The following is a 22,544-nucleotide window of genomic DNA, read 5'->3' as shown; positions in this document are numbered from 1 at the left end:
AGTGCCTATAGCTGCAGTCAAATAAATTTTGGCATTTTAAACTGCATGCCAAATTAGCAACGGAGAACAAAGAGTTGTATATTTTTCTAAAAATTAGATAGTTATGCTTTCAAAAATATTATAATACACGACCTGTATGTATTTTCTTGTCCCTAAGAATTGTATACATATATTTACTTGATAATCGTTTTTTTGCTAATATTTTGATTTATTATATATTTACAGTAGACCTCCCTATGTAACCCAAAGTTCGATTGTAGTTTTTCGATAAAGACTTATAAATAGTTAAGTACTTATTGATTCTTAAATTTTTTGATTGACTTACCTATCAATTTGTGGATTGTGCCCAATGTCTAGCCCTTCAATTGCCTCAAATTGGATTTAATCTTGGTATTTTTCAACAACCATTTGTTTCTGTGGTCCGAGGAATGTTTTCATTCATAAAACTCGAGCGACGTCTGCTGGGTAATAGGATTATGCCGGCAGCACACACGTGCTCAGCGTCAGAGGCCCCAACTCTAACTCCAAGTCCACTTCATCTCCAACTCCATCTCCAACTCCATCTCCATCCCAGCTTCAGATGGGAGCTCAGTTGGCCAGTTCGAGTTAAGTGCAGAAATGCATCGGCAGTCGCTGAACGCTGGTTCTCAAATGCTCGCTGCCTCTTTATTGCCCCGGCTCTTATTATTAGTGACGGATTTCCGAGTCATTAGACAAAGTTATGTCTTGGACCACCGCGTCTGTTTAAGCTACTTAAATGCGCCGCCCACAGCCCGAATCAGCCCGATCGAAACTGGACTGGAATATTGGACTGGAGTGGAGTGGAGTGGACTTTAGTGGTGGGCAGCGGTTTCTCGAGGGGAGTGACTTGCTCATGTCGTAATTGACAGGCGTCAGCTTTGGGCCTTAAACAGCTCAGCGTGTCGTAAAGCAAATAAACTGATAAATGCCAACGATTGTCGCTCCAAATGCGAGGCATTAATTTCCAGGCGAAAGGCTTTCTTTCTTCTCCAGCCCCGCGATCTTTCTTGTGGCTCCAAGGGGTCACCCACGGCACTCAAAACACAAATCAATAACTTTATTATACAAATACAAACGGGCAGCAGGAGGAGGGATCCCCATACCCATAACCATACCCATACCCATCCCGATCCCAATCCCGATTTCGATCCCTCTTGTGGCTTGTTTTACGAGCTGAAAAGCGTCTTGTTTAACTGCTTGGACAATGAGCGCCCGCTGGGCGCGTTAAGAAAAAATCACTTGGCATCGGAGCTGGCGACAGTGAGGAGGAGGACCCGGAGCCCTGGGCCCTAACCAGGTCCCCAAATTGGGACACAAAGGCGTAGGGTGCTCCCTTTCTCCTCCCTTCCGATAATTTATGGCCACCGGGTTTTGGTGGCCAAGCCAAGCGCCAGTTGACAGTAAGTCAGCAGCGGGAAGAGCCACGGAGCCAGCTGCCCGAATGAGTCAGCTCTGAAAAGTGGTGGGTTTTCAAGGGTTAACCCACCGGAGGGAGGGAACCACTCGATGGAAACATCTATCACTGGGAAACTATACAAACTTTGTAGTCTGGATATGGAACATATTGCTGGTGTCTCAGGGAAAAATCAGAAAATAAGCAACCTATTGTTATGACTAATCCAATTCGATGACAGGTTTTCAATGTGGGATTACATTTTAACTGAATTCAATGGGGAAAAGGGGTTACAAAAAGAACTATATCTTTATAATCATATAATCTTATTCTTTTAATATAATATCGAAATAATAGAAGAAATCTTAAACACAAAAGTATATGGTGTTGATAGTAAAAGTATAAGTACAAATAATTATGTCGGAATTTTAATGTTTTATTGGGATAAAGTTTTGTAATAACATATAGTAACAGTATAAGTAAAAATTTGTATTCAAATATCAAACCCCTATTGTTAGGACTAATCCATTTCAATGACAAGTTTTCAATGTAGGATGAAACTTTTAACAGATTTTCAACTGATTTATAAAGAAAATATAGATATATATCTTAAGAAATATTTTTATAGTTCTCACCCTTTTAATATTGTATAATTTCGTAGTAATAATGTCACTTTTCGAAACAAGAACGAAACATTAGAGTATATAATATTAATAGTAACAGAATGGTGTGATAATAAAACAACTAACAATTAATAAAAAAAAGTATAAACACTCTTAAACTTTGTAATACGATTCAATGAAGTGATATTACACCTGTTGAATTTAAGGAAACCCCTTTATTTATCCCTTCAAGTCGATACGCCCCCTTCGTCGCCACTATTGTTGATTTTGCTGCCCTTGTGATTGTCGCTGTCGTCCACATACCTACATATAACACTGAAGTTTATTGACTTTTGTATAGACATTCTCGTTTGTGGATTTGGCTGATGTTTCTTTTTTGTTTAGCCGCGGGCAATGTAAACGGCGCCAGATTTCGATTTCGAGACAGTCACCAATATTCACCCTATTACACACACTCACAACTGGTTATTTTCTAAAAGGGTCAAGTGTCAGCCAGAAGAGAAGCGGGGCTAAGGGAGGCGAGCGGGGAAAATAGCAAATTACACCATATAAATAAATAAATAAATAACGTCTAGAGAGGCGAGAATAAAGTTTGTCAGACAGTTTATAAAAGGAGGTTATGAATATTGGCTACTAGGATATTGCCAACGGTTGCGAAGGTTTAACTTATAGTAGGTTTTGAGCATTTAGGTAATTTATGGAGTACATCCTTCAACAGATATTAAATGTTATTCTTAATTAATTAAATAATTAACACAAACTTCATTTTTCATTTACCCATCTTTTGATTATGCTTAAATCCAAATATAGGTACACAGATAAAATTTTGACGTTCTCATCTGAGTTGAAAATGTTCTTAAAAATAGAACAACTTTTTTAAGTTGAAAATGTTTTTATTTGGCTCGAATCAAGTTGAATTGGCGGTATTTATGTACATTGTATATCTCAACAAATAAACTATTAGTTCAGTCCGTAGTGTATACTTATTAATATTATTATTATTATCTAATGCTAGCTTATAGTTAAAACTTTAAGCTAACAGTGGGTTTATTCTAGAGCTATTGCAACAAAAGGCCTTAAGCTCGCTTATGGTAATTTAGTAGTGATGATTATTATTTTTATTATATTTTACAATTTATTATATCTTATATAATATGTTCGAATTATTAAGAAAGAGTAGGATTTTCTGGGTATTGATTAAAGTAGGATTTGATATAATGTGGAAAGGGTTTTGGGAGTTGAACGATGCAGTTCTTTGGAGAGTAAGGGCGGGGCATGAGGTAATAATATGGGTTAGGCCTATTGGGCTGATGTTGCACAGGGGGCAGATAGAGGAAAGGTTTTTATCAATGTAATGCGCATTGGTAAACTTGGTGTGTCCAAGTCGTATTCTGTTAATAATAATTTGTTGTCTTCTATTAATTTCGTGTTTGTGTGGGAATGTTAGGGGTTTTACAAGTTGGTACCAAGGAGATGCTGTTTCCAAGGTTTTTATCAGTTCATTATCTAAGCATTGTTTTAGGCGGCGAGCGATGTCAGTAAAATTGTATATCAGGGGGGATTGAAGGCTAAGTTTGGCAAATGAGTCAGCAGTTTCGTTGCCTTTTATTCCTATGTGGCTAGGAATCCAAATAAGGCTTATTTTTGGGAAGTTTTTGGTTATGATGTTTCTTATTGATGTAATGTAGTAGGAGTGTTTATTAAGGTTTTTAATCGAGTTAAGGGAGGAGAGGGAGTCGGTGCAGATTGCGTGTTTTCCAGACTTTCCTTGACAAAGTTTTGTGGCTTCTAGGATGGCAGTGATCTCGCTCGTATAGGAGGAAGAGTACATTGGTAGTAGACCGGATTTTAAAAGGTTATTTTCATCAGTAATACTGAATCCAGATATACCATCAGCCTTAGAACCGTCAGTATATACAAATTTGTGTTGTGGGTATGAGGATTGTAAGGACCTGAAAAGTTGTTGGTACGTTGTTGCAGGGGTATTTTGTTTATTATGAGATGACAGACTGGTATCGATAGCTTTATGTATGGTAGTCATATTAAATTTTTTACAGTTACTGATTCGGATAGGAGAAACGGGGAGGGATAGGTGGTTGCATGCTTGGATTATTCTGTCTATGGTACTAGGGTGTCTGTATTTTCTTTTATGTGGCTTTATTAGTTTAGTTATATGGGTGCCGTGGGCGAAAAGGATATTTTTACTTAATTTGGCTGTAAGGAAGTTACGTAGTGTATACTTAAAAGTGGTTAAATAAACTCAATTTAACTTTTCTCTTTTCACCATTTCGTTCTAATATTGTGAACATTGATACCAAAATGTACTAACACGGTTTTGAAGAACGAATGTGCTCAATTCAAGAACAATGTTCTTGGATATTTCTCTCTGTGTACATCTGTCTTATTTTTTAAGACATATTGATTTCATGCTGGTCAAAACTGAATTACAAATATATTATAATGTAGTTAATTTTAGTAGGTAGTATTGCTTTATTAAAACTGGAAGTTTTTTCAGTCATACCTAACTAATTTTATTCCTTAAACTTATAAGACTTAAGATGGATATAAAAAAGGAAACTTATTTTCCTTCGATTGGCAAATATAATTAAGTCTGGTGTATGCCATCCTAACTAATGTTATTCCTTAAACTTATAAGACTTAAGATGGATATAAAAAAGGAAACTTATTTTCCTTCGATTGGCAAATATAATTAAGTCTGGTGTATGCCATCTCAGAGGACTATCATCACTTTCATCCGAACATTCCTCAGAAATTAATGTTAAATCGCCGAACCCTTTCCATAAAACCCAATCAAATATGTAAACTTTGACAGTCCACAACGCCACCCCCTGGAAACGCATATCACGCACATTCCGAGATGAAGCGATAGAGCCAAGTGTTTGATGACCCTGGGCACCCAGCACCAACACCCGACCCATCACCATCTTGATGGGCCTCATCAGTGTCAGGGAGTCTGCAGTGGAGTGGTTCCAAGTCGAGAGATCTTGGCACGTGTAAACGACACCCAAATTAGAGGGAGATTATTTAATGTTCGTCTGGCCCTCGGCTTATCTGCGACTCTTCCGAGAATTCGGCCAAGTCGAGGCCCTGACTTGGCTGGGATTTTGAAGAAGCTGCAGCATCGGCTACCATTTGATAAGCTTATCAGAGACAAATCGATCCCAGTCAACTCAGCCACCTACCAGCTTTGTCATGTAAATGCGGCCAAAATCAATTTCAAACCTGGCGCCAGCCTAATGAGAAAATGCCAGCAAACACAGCAGGTCCCCGGTCGCACTTCCCCGCAAAGCTCAGTTAATTAAGTTATAAAAATTATACTTTATGCATACTATTTGCATTTTTATAGACCTCAAATGTAACCTGCACCGATTTGATTTATGGAACAAGTCTCGAAGTCCGCTGCCCGCTGCCTTCGCCTCCCGTGGGCGGCTAGAAATCTGACAAATGGCTAGGTGTGACTTATAACATTTTAGGTGACGATCATTCGGATCGAGATAAGCCCAGAGCTTTCCTCTCTCACACATCTACGGTTTCAGAAGGGATTCGGGTGATTTCGAAATGTCAGCATCATGACAGATTCGCGTGCGGCTCCTCGCCAAAATAAAAGAAAAAACTGCCATGGAAAATGGCATTAATGCGATATAAAACCATCAAAACCGCAAGATCAGCGGCGTATCAACCTGGAAACAAGCCAGGGGAAAAAAGCAGAATTCATTTTTTTGTCCATTAAACATCGAGTGAGATAAGGGCGACGATGGAAGGAGTTGGGCCTTTGGGAATTATTAATGCCCTGAGATCCTTTTAGTTGTTATATTTATAGTAAACTTGATAAACATTAAGCACTGTATGAATGTAGGAAACTTATTATATTTTATTAGTTAAAAAATTATAAAAAGGTTAGAAGAAGCGTTTTCTGCACCATAAGGTGTGTAACTACACTGTTAAAAAATGGAATAGTAACAAAGTACCTGCTAATTAAATACAAAATCATAGTGTTCAATTGAAACTATAAGAAATTGCGTAATTTAATTTGAAAATATTTTAATCAAGGTATAAAATATTAGTTTTGTTTTAAGGTCTTTTAAGTAGCCATAATTGTTAAATAAAATATTTTCATGTTTAAAGTAAATCAAAACTGCATTGAATGAAAAATATAGCAAACAATATTTAAATTGAATATGAAATCCTTCGATTTACTACGTATTTTGTTTTCCCTTTGACAAAGTCGATTTGCACATCAAGATTTCACAAGGTTCTTATAAAAAATGGGGTTGAAATAAAAGTGTTTGATGGTTAAATACAATTTCCCGTTCCTTAAACCTAAAATATATTTAAAAAAAAGAAAAACCGAAAAAATGCATTAGTCCCAACTTAAAGGGCTCCCCTATCGTCATTATCCGATTACAAGAAATCACCTGAACTCGAGCAACCTTAGCAATTTGTAGAGAATATCCCACAGACGACTGGATTGTACTTGTATAGAGCTCGCCAAACTGACGTGCTTTTATTTTGTATGATTTTTGCTCTCGCTAGATTTCTTTATAATTCTTCTTTATTTGTTGGATGTTTTGACATTTTTATAGCTTCGGCGACGACATTGCGCATTTCTGCTTAGCTGCACATACGTATGTAGAAAGAGATACTGGATCTATGGGGGCCCTTTCAAAATGGCGTGCTGCCCAGTTAAAAAACTAAAAAAGGCATTGACGGGCAGACGTCAAAATTGATGGGCAGGGCCCTTCGCCACGGCCAGCTGCCTTATCGGGCCAACACGTTTTGTCTTTAAACGTTTTGCAGCTACCAACTCTCAAGGAGTCGTCCGGGGTACGAGTACAAAGACCACATCTCGGCAACTCGGCATCGGGATGGCCTCCTCTGAAAGGCTGCTGGAAGGAACACCCATTTAACAAGTCAGCCCGTGCAGGCAAAACCATAAATATTGGCAATTTAACAGAGTCAACAGTATGGCACTCGACGGCCCAACTTCGACCGGAGGACAGTGGGCCTTTGGCTGCCGAACGGGGGGCCAATGCGACGGGGACTCCGGGAATGGGGACTCTGGATTGGGGGTCCATAATACACCTTGTCGTACACGATCCTTATCTCTTGGAATTTCTCGTGCGTGTCTGGCGTGCCAAAAAATATAAAAATAAAGCACAAGGAACCTATGGAGGGTAGTTGAAACTCGTCGAATGCTGGTTGATCTATCTATCTTAACTTATCTTAGGAGATTTTTATTAAACTATCTAATATAAAAGAGGGTGCTTAAATAGTATATACAAATATTTATTTCTGATTTGTTTTGTTCATTTACAATGAATTTCTAGCTTAACTACAACTTTATTTGCATATATATATAAAGCTATCCCCTCGTAACTAAGAATCAATGCACATTATTTCCAATTAAATCAGATTAGTCAATAAATAAATATATTTTTGATAAATATTTGAGAAATTCAATATCATTGTTGAAACCAAGAATCAAAGCACAGCGAAATATATTTTAAAAAAAAAGTCTATCGAAAATGATGATGGTAAAAATAATATTTCATAAACTCATTAACATTTGAGAGGTCTAACAATTTTCATAGAATATTAGGTTTATTAAATTTAAATTAAATTAATTTATTACAAAGACCACGAAATAACAATGATACCCTTGGTGGAACTTTGGCAAGTGATAGCCTGGTCAGGAGCTGTCGCTGTCGGTTGCCGACTTTGGCAACGGGAATGGGAATGGGATTGGAGTTGGAGTTCGAGTTGGAGTACGCGTGAAAAATTAGCCGTGGAAATGCATGTTGTGGTTGCTGTTGTTATAGTTGTTGTCCCCTTGGTTGTTCTTGTTGTTTTGGTGGTGTTGTGGCCTGTCGCCATTTCTCGTGGTGCGACTAATAAGCACAACAAGCTCATAAAATTTCGAAAGCTGCGCAGTCTGATTTTATTTCATTTTAAATTGTACACGCGCTTCGAGCACATTTCCCCTGGCTTAGTGTGTGATATTTTGGTTTCGAATCGGTATTTTCTGGGTGGGGTGTGTGATTTGTTTAGCATTTACACGCATCATTAGAGCTTGTTGTACAACGGCGACTTAATGATATATTAATAACAATGCCAGAACATAAAAGACAAGCTTTCTATTCGGCTGATGGCCATATAGACATTGACATTGGGCCCCACAGCGACAGCTACAACAACGCCAACTGGCCTGCCCTGCCATTAAACAACAACAAAGACAAAGATCGAGTTCAAGCGGACGAAGAAGCGTGCCAAGCCAATCTTGGGTCAACGGCTGCCGGAGCGGTTTAACCCTGGAGCGGGTGAGAGGGGTCAGGAACGCCAGTCAGTCGAAAGCAAATCAAAAAGGTTTAAAATATTTCTTTAAAAAAAATCTAAGAGTTTGGCAAAATTAACAAAGCTAGTCAAGGCAGACTTTTATAATATGGTCAACCTTTGTTCTCTATCCTAATACGAATACAAAATATCTTGCATGGCATTTTAGGATCCTTTTATAAATAAATATCAATCAATACTTTCTTATGCTTTCTTAAAAATACATATAGACTAAACCACTTTTGTTGTACAATTTGGAAAGCCCTTTGTTTCAGTTAAAATTCGATTATTTTTGTTAAAAAAAAAAGTTTTTTAATAGTTGTAAATTGGTTAATTAAATATATTCCTACATGTTAAATTGGGAAACTTATAGGACTTAGCGATTAGCATAAAACGATAGGTATATTTACAATTATGTACAATCAGCCCCTCATAATACCTATAGTTACATGAAAATGTTCAACCTAAAAATGTTTCCTTACATTTTAAAATACAATTTTTTTTTCGCTTAAAAAAATTTTTTTTATTTTTAATTTTATAAAATTGATTAGGAAAGGACTTTTTTTTAAATTCCAACTGCTTGATTTTTAACAACATAACATATCAAATAGGGCCAAATGAAGCTGCTCCCCCAAGGGTTAAACGAAAACCCCGATCTTAACCTATCTGGCCTGCTAATTGATTGTTACATTCCCTTTATGTGAGATAGTGTCTGTTTATGTTGGTGGATGTGGATGTGTCTGGGCAGCTTCCCCCGCACTCTCGGCCCCTGCCCCTGCCCCTCCCCCAGACTAACCTTTACCAGCTGCGACGCAGACGTGTTGTTTTTTATGATTGCCCATTTTTGACAATGAATAAAAATTATTATAGTGTCGCACGTTTTGGTGGCTGTAATTTAATTAAAATGATGTCGCGACGACCCGCATCACGGCGTGCAGCTCCATGAGGGTTTTCCCGGAATTTCCCCGCCACCCATGCAAGCCCCTCGCACAGGTGACAAATGCTGGACAGTTTGGGCAAGTAACTGATTTATTAAGTCGATTTAAGATTTGGAAACACGAAAAATCCCAGCTGGAAAAAGGTATGCCGCCGGAAAGTCAAACAGACCACTTGAAAAGTCAGGACTTTTCCGAATATTTGCGCTTGCTTTTGGGCGAACGGAAGTGCGGCAAATACAGCTGGATTCGTTGGGCAAACAGAAATCAAAATGAAATCGGTTTTTCCCTTCCAGTTAATAAAAATGCTCTTGGTGGCTGGGGAAAAGTGGAGTGCGAACGAGGATGAGGATGAGCAGCCGGGAAAAACTTGTGCGGCTTCTGTGCCGTGAGCCTGTGAACCTGTTTGCATTAAAAATTAAAAAAGAAGGAAAAAAGAGAACCAACTGAAACCATGAATGAACTGCAACTTGGACTTGGGCGGGCATTGTCACTGTCAATATATAGAAATGCACTCAAGGTAACTTCCTACTTGGCCCGTATCCGATTTCAGCCCAACCTCTTTTCCCCTGACAGATTATTGCACCCCGAACCGCCTTTCCACCTTCTCGGCTTAGCCGTCCAACGTTATATTTAGCGGTCAGCAGAAGAAAAAAAAAACCAAACAGAAATAGCAAACAAAATGGCAAACACACCAGCGAGGGATCGGGGGACCCATGGAGTTCCAGTTCCAGTTCCAGATCCCCGCCTGCGGTGTGGGAACCTTCAATATTGATTGATTGAACAGCCGTTGGCGGGGAGTCGGGGTCACCACCACCACTCTTGGCCACACGAAGGCAGACCTTTGGGTGGAATGGTGTTAGCTGTCTTCGCAAAAGGGACATTTAAAATCTATGTATAATCCAGAACTTAATATTTAAAAGCAAAAAGGTTAAAATATTTAATTGAAAGAAAATATTTTTTGGGATGAATCTTAACTCTTATTTTTGTAATTTATGCCTTAATTGGGAATACGAAGTACTTTAAAGTAATAATCTCATGACTTTAATAGGGAGCCGTAACACGTTTCCTCAAAAATATTAAAGACTTTTCTATATGAAAAGAACATATCGAAGATATATGTAATGTTTAAGGATAGTAGCACAAAATAAGTTTTAATTAAACTTTATAAAAACCAAATAGATCCTTGGATCGATATATTTCGATCTACGAAGGATATTTATTACACACCAGGTATAGTTTGAAAATGTTTTTTGTTTTTTAGTACCAGGTATTCCTTTCCTTCCTTAATGTATCCTGCTTTCGCGTAAGCTCCAGAGAATTCTTGTCCGCCAGAAAATAAAATCCAAACAATTTACAACCGTCAGTTGTGCAAGAGTTTTTTACAGGACTCCACTCCCTGGGACATTGGTTCTCCCCAGGGAGCCTAGATTGATGACAAGATTTGTTGTGACAAGCATTAACTAGCGGTTTCACACACTAAAACCCCCCGTCCCCCGCTTTTCATTCCAATTAGCAGCGAGGGACGAGAGTTCCCCTCTAGAAAAGCGGAAACAAATTGTTGACACCTAAAAACAGAACAGTTCTTCTGGGTATATTTTGGGGGTTCGGCGGCCCTTGGCCTATGGGGAAATATTAATACAAATAATTAATTGTGTTAAATAAACAATTTTCGTACTAAACGATGGGAGAACATCGGGTAAGTGCTGCAATATAGCTTTACTTCCCACAGGTTTTGTGTTTCCCGCACTCCAAAAATTGCCTTCGGTGTAATTTAACTCGGGAGCCCTGCGGAGAACGGAGGAGCGTTCTTTCCCTGGCTTGCCGGCCATGTTTGAATTCGAGTCGCCAACATGTTTACATAAAACAGACTAGGTTTTCAATTTTAAATTTTATATTCACATAATTCTGATTCTGCTGATTAGCCCAAAAAAATAAAACGCTGCCAGGAATGTCGTAATCGGAGCGTCCTATTCCTCCGCATAAGGTCTGTAACTGACAATCTGGCGGGCCACAATGTTGAGTATCTCGCGGGCGGCCATATCCTGTCGTTCATCGACAATAGCCGTAATCCTGGCGCACTCCTTTACGTAGTTCTCCAGTTCCCGCTGGTTGAGGGCCCTCCTCTGGGGCTCCTTGGCCTGCAGCGCCTGCAGAACCTGCCCGGTCATGTGGGCCAGTTGGGATCGAGCTCCGCTAAAGGTCTCGTCGAGATCGTACAGTTCCAGCGGCGGAGCAGGAGGCTCGCTGAAGATGGGCGGAAACGTGGCCAACTGGAGATTGGGCAGCGGAATCTCGAACTGCGGCTTGATGATCCTTAGTGGCTCATACTTAACGTGCAGTTGCTCATAGGCATCGATGACCTCTTTGAGCAGGTGGTTGCTCAGGGCGCAGAGCTTCATGTCGAACATCTGCTTGAAGTCCGTGGGCATCTCGGTCCCAATGTTGTCGATAAGACAGGCCTTGGGCATGTCGGCCAGGAACGCCAGATCAGTGAAGTGCTTATTGTCGCTGAGCTGGGGAAGATAAGAGGAAAAGGTTTAAACTTAAATGGAACAATATAAGAATTTGTTAGTGTCGCATATCATTAAATAACATATCGATCTCCTGCTTTAATTATAAAATCGTGCAAAAAAAAGATAGGAGACTAAAAGTTTCTTGGTTTCTTTCACAATACGTATTGTATTATGCCTTTGTGTTTTATTGATGTTGTCTTACATTTTATAAGCGTTCTCATCATTATAAGTCTATAAATAAAATAATATAAAATGCACAGTGCTGTATTCTTTAATCCAAATATTAATAAAACACATAATAAACTTAAATTCATCTAACAAATAAAACATTTTATTGATAATTAAAAAAAAATTTTAAAAGATATGATTTGATTTCAGGTGATAATTGTGTAAAAAGTATTTTGTGACAACCTTTCTACCCACCTCCACATCATTAAAATCCAAATGACTATAGCTTATCTCGTCTCCTCCGAGCAGTTTAAGCAAGTACTCGAATATGGCATCGTTGGTCTTATCCTGCAGATACTTATCATGCCAAATGTAACCAGATCCCAACGCTAGAATCTTTCCACCTTTTCCGTTAGTAAAGTATCCTGCCAAGGGGCGATTGAAGGGGTACACAACTGGACCGGTGGTTAACAGGACATTCGCTGGTTCAGATACATTTAGGGTGGCCCCATAAGGATATTGAAAGTGTATCTTGTACTTCTCGTCACTGAAATCGTAGTCCACTTTCTCGATATCCAACTTAAGGAGGTGTCGCCACATGGATTCGCAGACAACGCCGCCACCCACGATGCATTCCTTGGGATGGAAATTTCTGTAGTAGTGCGGTCGCACCACATTGTCCCCGTTGATATAGATTCCGTACTGCTCCAGAAAGAAATTTACATTGGTGTTGAACTCGGGCTCTCCTCCCTCGCCCAGGAGCACCAGCAAACTTCCTCCTTGCACCTCCACGTAGTGCTTCAGCACCTCGAACTCGTCCTCCGTGAAGCGATCCTGGGGTCCGGCGAGTACAAAAACTTTTACCCTGGCAAGTCGCTCCTTTCTGAGCTCCGCATCGTTTCTGTAAAGTGTACATATTGATAGAATATAAAGTTTCTCTATTTCTAGAAGTCGATGTGCCAAGTTACAGGGAAATAAGTCTATAATAATCAAATATTTTATTATTATTAAATAATCTGATCTAAAAAGACCGTCAATCAAGAACAGTGATTATAAGATCTTTAAACTTATTATAACTTTGATATGTACTTTTAGAAACTCGATGGTATATCTATTCTATATCAAAGTTAAATATTACTTTTCGGTTCGGTATGCAAAAAGTACAGGCAGAAATACAATTTTTGAAATCTGCTGGCATACTAACTGTTCCACATTCCAATTGACCTTCAGCTTCCGGTGCAGCATTTTGTAGTTGTCTGATATTTGAAAGCGTTCATTTTTTGATGTATCAAAGCAGATAACCGGCTTATTGGACATTTTTATTGCCGTTTTCAACAAAGTTTTTATTTATTTCTTTTGTTTATACCTTTGGTTACCCGGCAACGCGGTGGCGCCCTCTTGTGGACCAGATGGCAGCGCCGCACTATCGATAGACCGAATCCGAAATTTTGCAACACTTAATCCGGGCGGATTGTCGCGCACTGTCCTTAAGTCTAGCCCATCTGGCAACGCCGCCTCGCCGTGTGAAAAATTACGAAAGAATTTTTGGTTCACCCTCTGAGACCGAAATTTTTGGAAAACGAACAATGGCATCGATCTGTGGACGCATGGCGATCCGTGCCGCCGCACGCCAGAATGTTGCCTACACGCCCGTGCGCTTCTGCAAAAGTAAGTGGAGAAAAGCAGCAGGGAAATCCCACGGACAGCTGCTCCCCTGGTCACGTTCGCCAAATTGGCGGAGATTCTGGGCTGGATAATTGCATAATAATGACAAGCAGATGGGTTAACACCAAGTCGCAGCACTACTTAGCCCCTGGAAACTGCAGTTTTGGGCCCCCACGAAAAGTGCCCATTGGAAAGTGCGAGGTTATGTAATAACTATGCGCAGGGAAATGTGTGACTTATGGCCGGAGAGAGGGGGAGCGGTGAAACAGCAACACGGAGTTAGCACTTCGATGGAAGCTGGCCGGGATTTCTCCTCCCAAAGAGCCCCATTGCTAATGACGCCTCTGGGCTTGGGGCGTCTGCCGTTTATGTAACCAATGCGACCGCTCGCTTATCAATTTATGAGCTAATCCATTCGATTCTAATGACTCCTTTTCTGCGTTGCAGTGATGAACGATCCTCTGGAGCACGCCACTGGTATCGAGAAGCGCGAGCTGCTGCTCAAGGCCGCCGGCAACGATAATCCCTTCGACATGAAGGTCTTCAAGCGGGGCGCCGGCACCAAAGAGAACCCCAACCTGATTCCATCGGCCTTCGATGCCCGCATTGTGGGTTGCATCTGTGAGTAGACCCAGGACACCAATAGCGGTCAGGACAGTAGCACAAAAGATATGCCAACTACCAGTTTATTAGCTATACGGATTTGTTTTGGTTCCCTACCAAAACCATCTTTCGTACCTTAACGCAGATCTTAATATTTACTTAATTATCAACATAACATCATAAACTTGAGCTTTGAACAGTATTGTGAGATATAATATTATATCATCTTAAATATTTGAAAAATGATTTTATATTCTAATTTTTAAAAAATATTTACTTTAAAATTCGAGGATTGAAAATTTAACTATATCGTTAGTATGTTAATGATTTTTATTAATAACGCTCCACTCTATTTCATAATAATTTTACCATTCCGTCCAATTTAATTTAGTTAACTTACGATTAAACTAAAAAGTTTGTTTCGCTATTAATTTTGATAGCGATGTTGTTCCCAAAGCTGTAAAATGCAAACCCAGGGTGAATCAGAAACCTTTTTCCAACTGAATTTGGTTGAAAATCGTTTAAACTCTTAGTGCTATTATCCAGACCAAGACTCGATCACCCAAGTAGAGTACTTTCTAACTCCAATTTTTTGTATATCTCCTTAGGCGAAGAGGATCAAACCTACGTGCAATGGATGTGGCTGCAGAAGGGCAACCAGAAGCGTTGTGAGTGCGGCCACTGGTTCAAGCTGGTGGAGAAGGCAGCTGTTTAAAGTTATTATTAATTAATTCAATAAACAAATTAATAACAAAACCACAACAACTACTAAGCTAAAAGTCAACCAATTTAGCTGTCCAAATAAACAAACATCAACCCAAAAATTCGAAACAGTGAACCTAGGAAAGAAAACGGGCGGCAAGCTTCCATTTTCAGTTCTCCATTCTTATTTTCCGGTGCAATCGATGGCAGATGCTTAATTATACACGACATGCGAACAATAAAGGTTAACAAGTGATTTCGAGCGAAAATTTAAGGATTTAATTTGGCAGGACCTTATTTTTTAGTATGTCGAAAAAACTAATTGGAATGAAATCATGAAATAAATAAATGTATTTTTAATTTTCACTTCCAAATTTGAAATTTCTAAGGTGTGTAAGTAGGCGCCTCAACCAAAAATCAAACATTTTCAGGACCCTAGGCACAGTTTCAATCCATTTCTCTTGCCTAGAGGTAAGATTATCTCTCGCGACTTCCGTATATTTCGAATTAAACTGCAATAAAGATGTCGTCCTACATTTCGCGTCTACTCAAGGCACCGTCCGCCTCCAAGCGCCTTATCTCGAATTTGACCCAGCGCGAGGGTAAGCTAAGCTCCTTGCTGCGTCGCCTGGGATTGCAACGGCAGGGGGGAGCAGCGGCTGCTCCCGGGACGCGTCCCATATCGACAACTCAGGTGCAAAAGTCTGGTAAGTGACGAGTAGGTCCATCAAAAATTCAAAATGTAGTTCACATGCCCAATTAGCATTGATTGAGGACGAACAACTGGTCACCGGCATCCAGAAGCGCGAGATGCAGCTGGCCAAGCAGGGCTGCGAGGATCCCTGGGGATTCACCAAGGTCATTAGGCGTGGCTCGGGGAGGGAGAACGATCCCACAGAGGTGCCATCGGCATTTGATGCCCGCCTCGTGGGCTGCCTCTGCCTGGACGATCGTTTGCCCAAGTGGATGTGGCTCGAGAAGGACGAGGGCCCAAAACGATGCGAGTGCGGCCACTTTTTCGTGCTAAAGAACGTACCACCCGTCTAGATCGACTACACAGAGCGCTGTACAAGTACACGGACACACTAGACATGGTCTTCGCCGGGCATTAAACACTGCATGATATTATCAAAACAAAGGCTTACATGTATTTGGTATTCGCACAACAACTATCTTAGCGTATAGCCCGTCAAAAGGTAGCCACTATTTCCGCTCATGTTCACTTCCGGATGGGTGCGATTGGGCAGGATCTGGTAGGTGCGCAGCCAGTTGGATGTCAGGTGCAGACCAGTCACCTTGCCGGAGGTCTTTAACTCCATGTACGTCTCCTGCAGTAGTTCCTTGCAGGTGCTGAACACCACCACGGGTCTTGAGGGCTTGACAAGGGGCAGCAGGGCCTGCAGGATGCTGGACGGGTGCTCCTTGGCGGCCACCACAAGGCTGTCGAACTCGGCATGCATTAGAGCAGTGGCCCGTTTGTTCTCCAAGTGCCAGCGGGGAGGTCCTTTGGAACCTAAAAGAAAAGGGTTATTGTGTGATTAGGTGCTCAATAACCATTACAATCATAATTACCTTCTCTACCACTTTGAGCCTCATCCAACTTGGGTTTCTTAGTTATAGGTTCGATCGTTTCCGATTGTTCCTCCGTTGGCGTCTCCGGCTGGCTTTCCTCGGGCTCTACTTTACTGGGCTCCTCGAGCGGTAGAGTAGTGGCCTTCGCCTCACCTCCTTGGTAGAACTCCCTCAAAACGGAATACAGATTAACGGACACACAACGCTGTTGCTGCTCCAGGGGCAGTTTCAGAGCAAGCAGAGCCTGCTTCTGGGGCACATTTCCCGGATGCATGTGCACTAGTGTGCCCTCGGTGCCTGCTCCTATGGAATTCAGCATGGCCGCCGGCAGGAGACCATTGGTGCCACTCTCGTAGAGCAGGTAGCTGCCAAAGCCGCAAACGCCAGAGTAGGAGATGATCTGCGACAGGGTATCTACGCGAATACCCATGACCTTTTCCGCATCCTGGCGGTAGAAGATGTCCAGCATCAGCCGGATCGTCGGCGGGCGAATCTGGACGAACTCAAAGTACTTCTTTTCCTTCTTCCGCAGGTACTTCTCCTGTGAGTACTCCGTGCGGTTGTGGAAGGTCTTTGAGTTCTCCACCAGTTTCTCGATGATCTTGCTGGAGTCGTTGCACTCCTCACGCAGCTGGGCGATGTCCTCCGGCTTCAGGGTCTGCGCTTCTCCGTCGTCGCAGATGTCCCGGTTGTCCGCCCCACTGCTGGAGATTCCCAGGACTTCCCGCGTGCTCCTCAACTCCGTTTCGCTGCACAGCTCAAGGGAGTGCTGGCGCTGGGCTCCCCTTTTGCCAGGCTTCGTCTCCTTGACGCACATCTTGAACGTGGACCCGTAGGGCTGGTCCAAAAGGGACTTCAGCTCCAGCGTCTCCTTGCCCAAAGTGGCTGTGGTGTCCAGGCTGCCGAATTTCTGCAGCTTCGTGTACTTCTGGCGCTGGATGACGATGTAGTCGCCCAGTTGGATCCTGGGGGTGGCCGTGTCTGTGGCCATGGTTGCTTCTCTATGTTCTCTTCTCTATGTTTCTTCTTATAAACAACGTGTTTAACGTGCTTAAAACAAATGAAATACCGGTAATGGAAGAGGGGCGAGGTAAGAAGAGGAAGTCTGTTTAGTGCTGGAAAGCGTGCAAAGTCTGGTAATCTTGCCACCTGTTGCAGGTGTTTTATTTAAAAACTTTGAAGATTTCAATATTTTGAAATTAATATTGATAACAAAATTAGTTCGAAAACTACAATTCGTTTTTGGCTAAGTTTTTTTTAGGGATATTTTATTTTGGGGATAGTTTACTGATCTGGCAGCCCTGCCACTTGTTTATCCGCATGTATTTGAATATTACTTAAAAATAAAATGTGGTTCTTATTTGTTCTTAAAACAACAAGTAGTTAAGTGTGTGTTCATGAAACGCTATAATAGATACAGCCATTTTATTTAGGTACAGGTCCACAAAAAAAACATGTAGCAAATGAGCTTGTTTTTAATCTCAAATACAAAGAAACCAATTTCCGAACGGATTATTGCCAGCTAAAAATACTTATAAAAAGAACACTCAATAAGTAAAGTACTTTCTTTTGCGATAAGCTGTTATAGCTTCATCTTTATATGGTTGCTATGAATGTTTTAAACAAACATGGTGGTGGTAAAAAGGCTAAAGAAAGGGAGCGTGATGGCTTGCCAAAAGAAAAAAATATTTTGTCTCGATTTATACCTATCAACTGAAATTAATTAAATTGAAAACACAAAAGATAAAAAAAAACCTGCGAAGAGACAAATAAGCCTTGTTAATTCAACTGTTTGAACTCCCATCCCCTTTGGCTATTACGAAATGAACAGACTGCGCCCATGCCGTCGGCACCCCTTGAAATCGGCCGTCGCTACGCCCATAAATTAGAATTTCCAGCGAAGTGGCAACGCCGTCCGATCGAGTGCAGCTGATACGACTCGGCGATAATCTTGAATGCGATAACGAGTACAAGAACGCGTGCCTTATGTGTAGTATATATATAACGCGTTAGTGCCTTGTGTGTGCAACTATAACCTTTGATTCAATGCGATCTGTTCTATAATCACAGTCCGCGCAGTCAGTTCTTCGGCCGCTGCAATCGGCTGCTCCACGTGACACCTAATCCCAGGCCAACCGCCCGCAAGGAGGATAATCCCGAGACGAAACTGGAGTGGAGTGGAGTGGTGGCATAACTCAAGCTGAAAATCAAACCTTCCCGCCCTCCTACCGGTTTGGCGTCCCCCAGCATAGAATAACTGACCGCGCAAGTTTTCGGGTTTCAAGCATACGCCCCAATAACTGCTGTCGCCCGCATAACCAGAACCTGAAAGAAATCCGAACCAGAACAGCACCAGTAGTCGCGCAGCCATGGCGGAGGGTAAATCGGAGAAGTCGCCTTTTATTGGCAAGCAGCAGGTGCCGGTTACGCTGAATCCTTCGTGGGAATCCAAGCTACCGGCCCACGAGTCCAACGGTAAAGGATCCACGTCGGTGATTGGGAAACTGGGTCTGCCAGCGCCCAATGACAAGTACCTCATTGTGTTCTTCATCTTCCTGCTGCACGGCATGGGCACGCTGATGCCCTGGAACATGTTCATCACGGCCAAGTCCTATTTTGAGGACTTCAAGTTCGGACCGAACAACACGGTGGCCACGGACGTCAACTACCGCACCCACTTCATGCAGAACATGGGCTTCGCCTCGCAGATTCCCAACCTGGTCTTCAACTGGCTGAACATCTTCGTCAACTTCGGCGGAGACCTGACCAGCCGCATCGTGTACAGCATCATCTTCGAGATGGTCATCCTGCTGGTGACCATTGTGCTGGCCATGTTGGACTCCTCCCAGTGGCCCGGTGTCTTCTTCTGGACCACCATGGTGTGCATTGTGCTGCTGAACGTGTGCAACGGCATCTACCAGAACACCATCTACGGAATTGTGGCCTCGCTGCCCATCAAATACACCGGTGCCGTCGTCCTGGGCTCCAACATCAGCGGCTGCTTTACCACCGCAATGGCCCTGATTTGCGTCGAGATCTTTACTTCCCAGAGGACGTCGGCCATCTACTACTTCGTCACAGCCATCCTAGTGCTGCTGCTGTGCTTCGACACCTACTTTGCGTTGCCGTTGAACAAGTTCTTCCGCCATTACGAGACTATCAGCCGGAGCAGCGAAAAGAAATCGGACTCCAAACAGCAGCTGAATGTGCCTTACTGGCAGATCTTCAAGAAGGCCTCGCCACAGCTCTTCAACATCTTCCTCACGTTCTTCGTGACGTTGTCCGTGTTTCCGGCGATTCAGGCGAACGTGCACCGTTCGGAGGATTTCGTGATCGGACCGAGTCACTTTACGCTAATCACTTGTTTTGCGACCTTCAACGTGTTCGCCATGCTGGGCAGTTTGACCACATCCTGGGTCCAGTGGCCCGGTCCAAGGTTCCTGTGGGTGCCAGTTGTGTTGCGCCTGGTGTTCATCCCCCTGTTCATAATGTGCAACTACGCTCCGCCGGGTGCGGTGCGCACATTGACCGTGTTAATCGAAAACGATTGGGTCTACTGGGGACTCGGTATCGCGATGGCCTACACCTCCGGGTATCTCAGCTCTCTGGGCATGATGTACGCACCGCAGACGGTGCATGCCAAGTACCAGACGACAGCCGGAATGTACGCAGCTGCCATGCTGATCACGGGCATATTCTCCGGGGTGTTGTTCTCGTATCTGGGACCCTATTTCGTCATGTAGTATTTTTTGTTCGTATGACACTTACGAATATTTTACGATTATTTCATTGTTCATTTTTAACAACTTATCTGACCCACAGAAGTTTTGGGCTCAAGACCAGTTTAGGGACCTCGCCAGTTGGTTTCGTTTTAACCAATCATTTTTGCACGTTTCATTTAATAAAGTTTTTCAAATAACATTTTATTACATAAAACTGAATGTATACAAATATAATGGTACAAATTTAATTAACAATTTACCTCCTATCCATGGGAAAATTGTGCCGACAAAAGAGAAAAGGGAGCATGTAGAGTCTGACAATTGGGTCCTAATTGATGTACATATGTATATCAATTAGCTTGGGGTCTAACAGGTTAATGGAATATTTGGTTCGCTTTTATCACAGCTTCATTCGTTTGAATGAAATAATAAAGTTTATTCCGCACTAGCACAGATATTCACACGCCAAGCTAAATAAACATTTAATCAGTGCAGTTTTGAGTGCACGCAAAACACAACGAAAAATATAACTACCGGACTAAATTCAGGCTCACCGGAACCGTGAATACACTTTCAATGGATTCAATTGCCCAAAAGTTATCAAAAAATCAATGGACATTTAGGTTGCTTTTTATAGGGATCTTATGTTTCATTTTATTACCCTTTGCTTCTTATTGTCTTAATAAATACATTTACCATTTAAAATTAAACAGTATTTCAAAGAGAGCTGCCGGATACGAACAAAATTCTTTAGAAGAAAAATATAAGTATTTATGACGGTGCTACATTAACACATCCACGATAAACAAAAATATTTTAAATATGTTTGTAGAATGCGATAACACGTTATTCAGAAACAGTTCAAGTATTTTTTTGCAATATATACACAGGTTAGCAAAGGGTTAGGAATAACAAATTATATTTACTAGGAAGAGCAATACTATATTTATAAATACTACCCTCGTTAAAGGTAAAGTAAATTAATTTGGTTAAGCTTTTAAAACTGATCAAAATGTATGAAATTGGCGCCGAAATCTCATTGGTAAACATAATAGACCCCAGCAAACAGGCCTTATCTCCGTAGACACATAATTACACTAGGGATCAGCTAGTAGCAGATAAACATATCAGTTCCACTTGTCACTTTGGTGACGTCTAGTACTTATTTATGTATTTACAAGGGCAAACATGGGGGGCAGGTCTGGCGAAGATCGCCTGCTTTTTCAAGGTGATTTCTTATCTCCGTCCTGCGGATTCGACAAGAAATACATTATTTTTAGTAGTTCATTAAACTTTGGCGTGTCCCTCGGATGGCGTTTCTCAAGGCCTGCAATCTGCTCGAGGGCCACCTCCACATCCACCTTATTGCACAAGATCGATTGCAGGCGCTTGGGAAACTTCCGCTCGGATCGTTCTACCCGTTGACGCGTCGACTCCAGCATGTCCAGTTGATCCTGGGGGCTAACCTTGTGGTAGCTGACGACCAACGTTGTCAGGTGAGGCAGGCTATCGGCCAGCGGGAAGCCGTAGTCCTGGGCATCGGAAAGACCGAGGCGCTCCAGTCGTTTGCTGCCCTTCGTCTGCAGAATGGTCGCCTCCACGGGATGCCGGTTTGAGGTGAGGTCCAGGTGCTTCAGGGGGAGCTGTTCCAGCAGCTCTACCAGGTAGGACAGTTCCACAGAGCATTCGGGCGCCACCAGAGTCTCCAGATGGGTCAATCCAGTGATATGTTTCCCCGTAACGTAGGCACTGGAAACGCTCAGGCTGCGCAGCTGGCGACAGCTCTTGGCTATCGTGTGGATCATGCTGTTGTTCATGCTCTCGTCCGCGATGCAGAGCTCCCGGAGATTGCTGTAGTCCCTGCGCAGGTAAAAGGCCAAATCGGGTCTCATCAGATGGCGACCCAAGTACGAATCGAAGGCCTTCTTGTGCACGTTCCAAATATACAGTTCCTCCATTGCGGGGCTCGTAAGTTCGAAGAAATAGACGTAGTCCTCCTTGCTGAGGGGCTCCAGAATGGAGTCGGATACGGAAACCTTACGGTAGCGCGGTTTACGCCACACAATCAGGCAGAGAAGCTCCTGGAACCGCGGCGCCAGCCGGGCCATCTTAATCTGCTCCACGAGGGGAAGGAACTCCAGTATGTTGCACACGCAATCATCGTTCAGTCTCTCCATGGTAAATAATTAATGTTTGTGTAATTAAACTATTTTAAATTTATAATTACTATTATTTATTTTTTATAACAGCTAACAGCTGTTCTGTATTTTTAG

The 22,544-nt window shown here is 42.1% G+C and overlaps 6 protein-coding genes across 6 annotated transcripts; 3 read left to right on the top strand and 3 right to left on the bottom strand.

Annotated features, from left to right (window-relative positions):
• Positions 1 to 11,293: 11,293 nt before the first annotated feature.
• LOC119547704 (intraflagellar transport protein 52 homolog) lies at positions 11,294 to 13,336 on the bottom strand. Its single transcript, XM_037854679.1, has 3 exons — positions 13,212 to 13,336; positions 12,263 to 12,908; positions 11,294 to 11,839 (listed from the first exon to the last, which is right to left on the bottom strand). The coding sequence occupies exons 1-3, from the start codon at positions 13,322 to 13,324 to the stop codon at positions 11,294 to 11,296; spliced, it is 1,305 nt and encodes a 434-aa protein (XP_037710607.1). The 5' UTR covers positions 13,325 to 13,336.
• A 152-nt stretch (positions 13,337 to 13,488) lies between these two features.
• On the top strand, positions 13,489 to 15,246 carry LOC119547706 (cytochrome c oxidase subunit 5B, mitochondrial). Its single transcript, XM_037854681.1, has 3 exons — positions 13,489 to 13,675; positions 14,120 to 14,293; positions 14,884 to 15,246. The coding sequence occupies exons 1-3, from the start codon at positions 13,594 to 13,596 to the stop codon at positions 14,988 to 14,990; spliced, it is 363 nt and encodes a 120-aa protein (XP_037710609.1). The 5' UTR covers positions 13,489 to 13,593; the 3' UTR covers positions 14,991 to 15,246.
• A 159-nt stretch (positions 15,247 to 15,405) lies between these two features.
• Positions 15,406 to 16,106, top strand: LOC119547705 (cytochrome c oxidase subunit 5B, mitochondrial). The gene is made up of 2 exons (XM_037854680.1): positions 15,406 to 15,684; positions 15,741 to 16,106. Exons 1-2 carry the CDS (start codon positions 15,501 to 15,503, stop codon positions 16,022 to 16,024), a joined length of 468 nt encoding a protein of 155 aa, XP_037710608.1. The 5' UTR covers positions 15,406 to 15,500; the 3' UTR covers positions 16,025 to 16,106.
• Positions 16,103 to 17,631, bottom strand: LOC119547703 (tRNA (adenine(58)-N(1))-methyltransferase non-catalytic subunit TRM6). Its single transcript, XM_037854678.1, has 2 exons — positions 16,550 to 17,631; positions 16,103 to 16,490 (listed from the first exon to the last, which is right to left on the bottom strand). The coding sequence occupies exons 1-2, from the start codon at positions 17,538 to 17,540 to the stop codon at positions 16,147 to 16,149; spliced, it is 1,335 nt and encodes a 444-aa protein (XP_037710606.1). The 5' UTR covers positions 17,541 to 17,631; the 3' UTR covers positions 16,103 to 16,146.
• An 891-nt stretch (positions 17,632 to 18,522) lies between these two features.
• Positions 18,523 to 20,526, top strand: LOC119547119 (equilibrative nucleoside transporter 1). The gene has a single exon (XM_037853829.1). The coding sequence runs from the start codon at positions 18,919 to 18,921 to the stop codon at positions 20,290 to 20,292; it is 1,374 nt and encodes a 457-aa protein (XP_037709757.1). The 5' UTR covers positions 18,523 to 18,918; the 3' UTR covers positions 20,293 to 20,526.
• A 392-nt stretch (positions 20,527 to 20,918) lies between these two features.
• On the bottom strand, positions 20,919 to 22,544 carry LOC119547120. Its single transcript, XM_037853830.1, has one exon. The coding sequence runs from the start codon at positions 22,446 to 22,448 to the stop codon at positions 21,495 to 21,497; it is 954 nt and encodes a 317-aa protein (XP_037709758.1). The 5' UTR covers positions 22,449 to 22,544; the 3' UTR covers positions 20,919 to 21,494.

This window comes from Drosophila subpulchrella, chromosome 2L (genome assembly GCF_014743375.2).
Source record: "Drosophila subpulchrella strain 33 F10 #4 breed RU33 chromosome 2L, RU_Dsub_v1.1 Primary Assembly, whole genome shotgun sequence".
NCBI lineage: Eukaryota > Metazoa > Arthropoda > Insecta > Diptera > Drosophilidae > Drosophila > Drosophila subpulchrella.
This window is presented reverse-complemented; position numbering and strand designations above follow the sequence as displayed.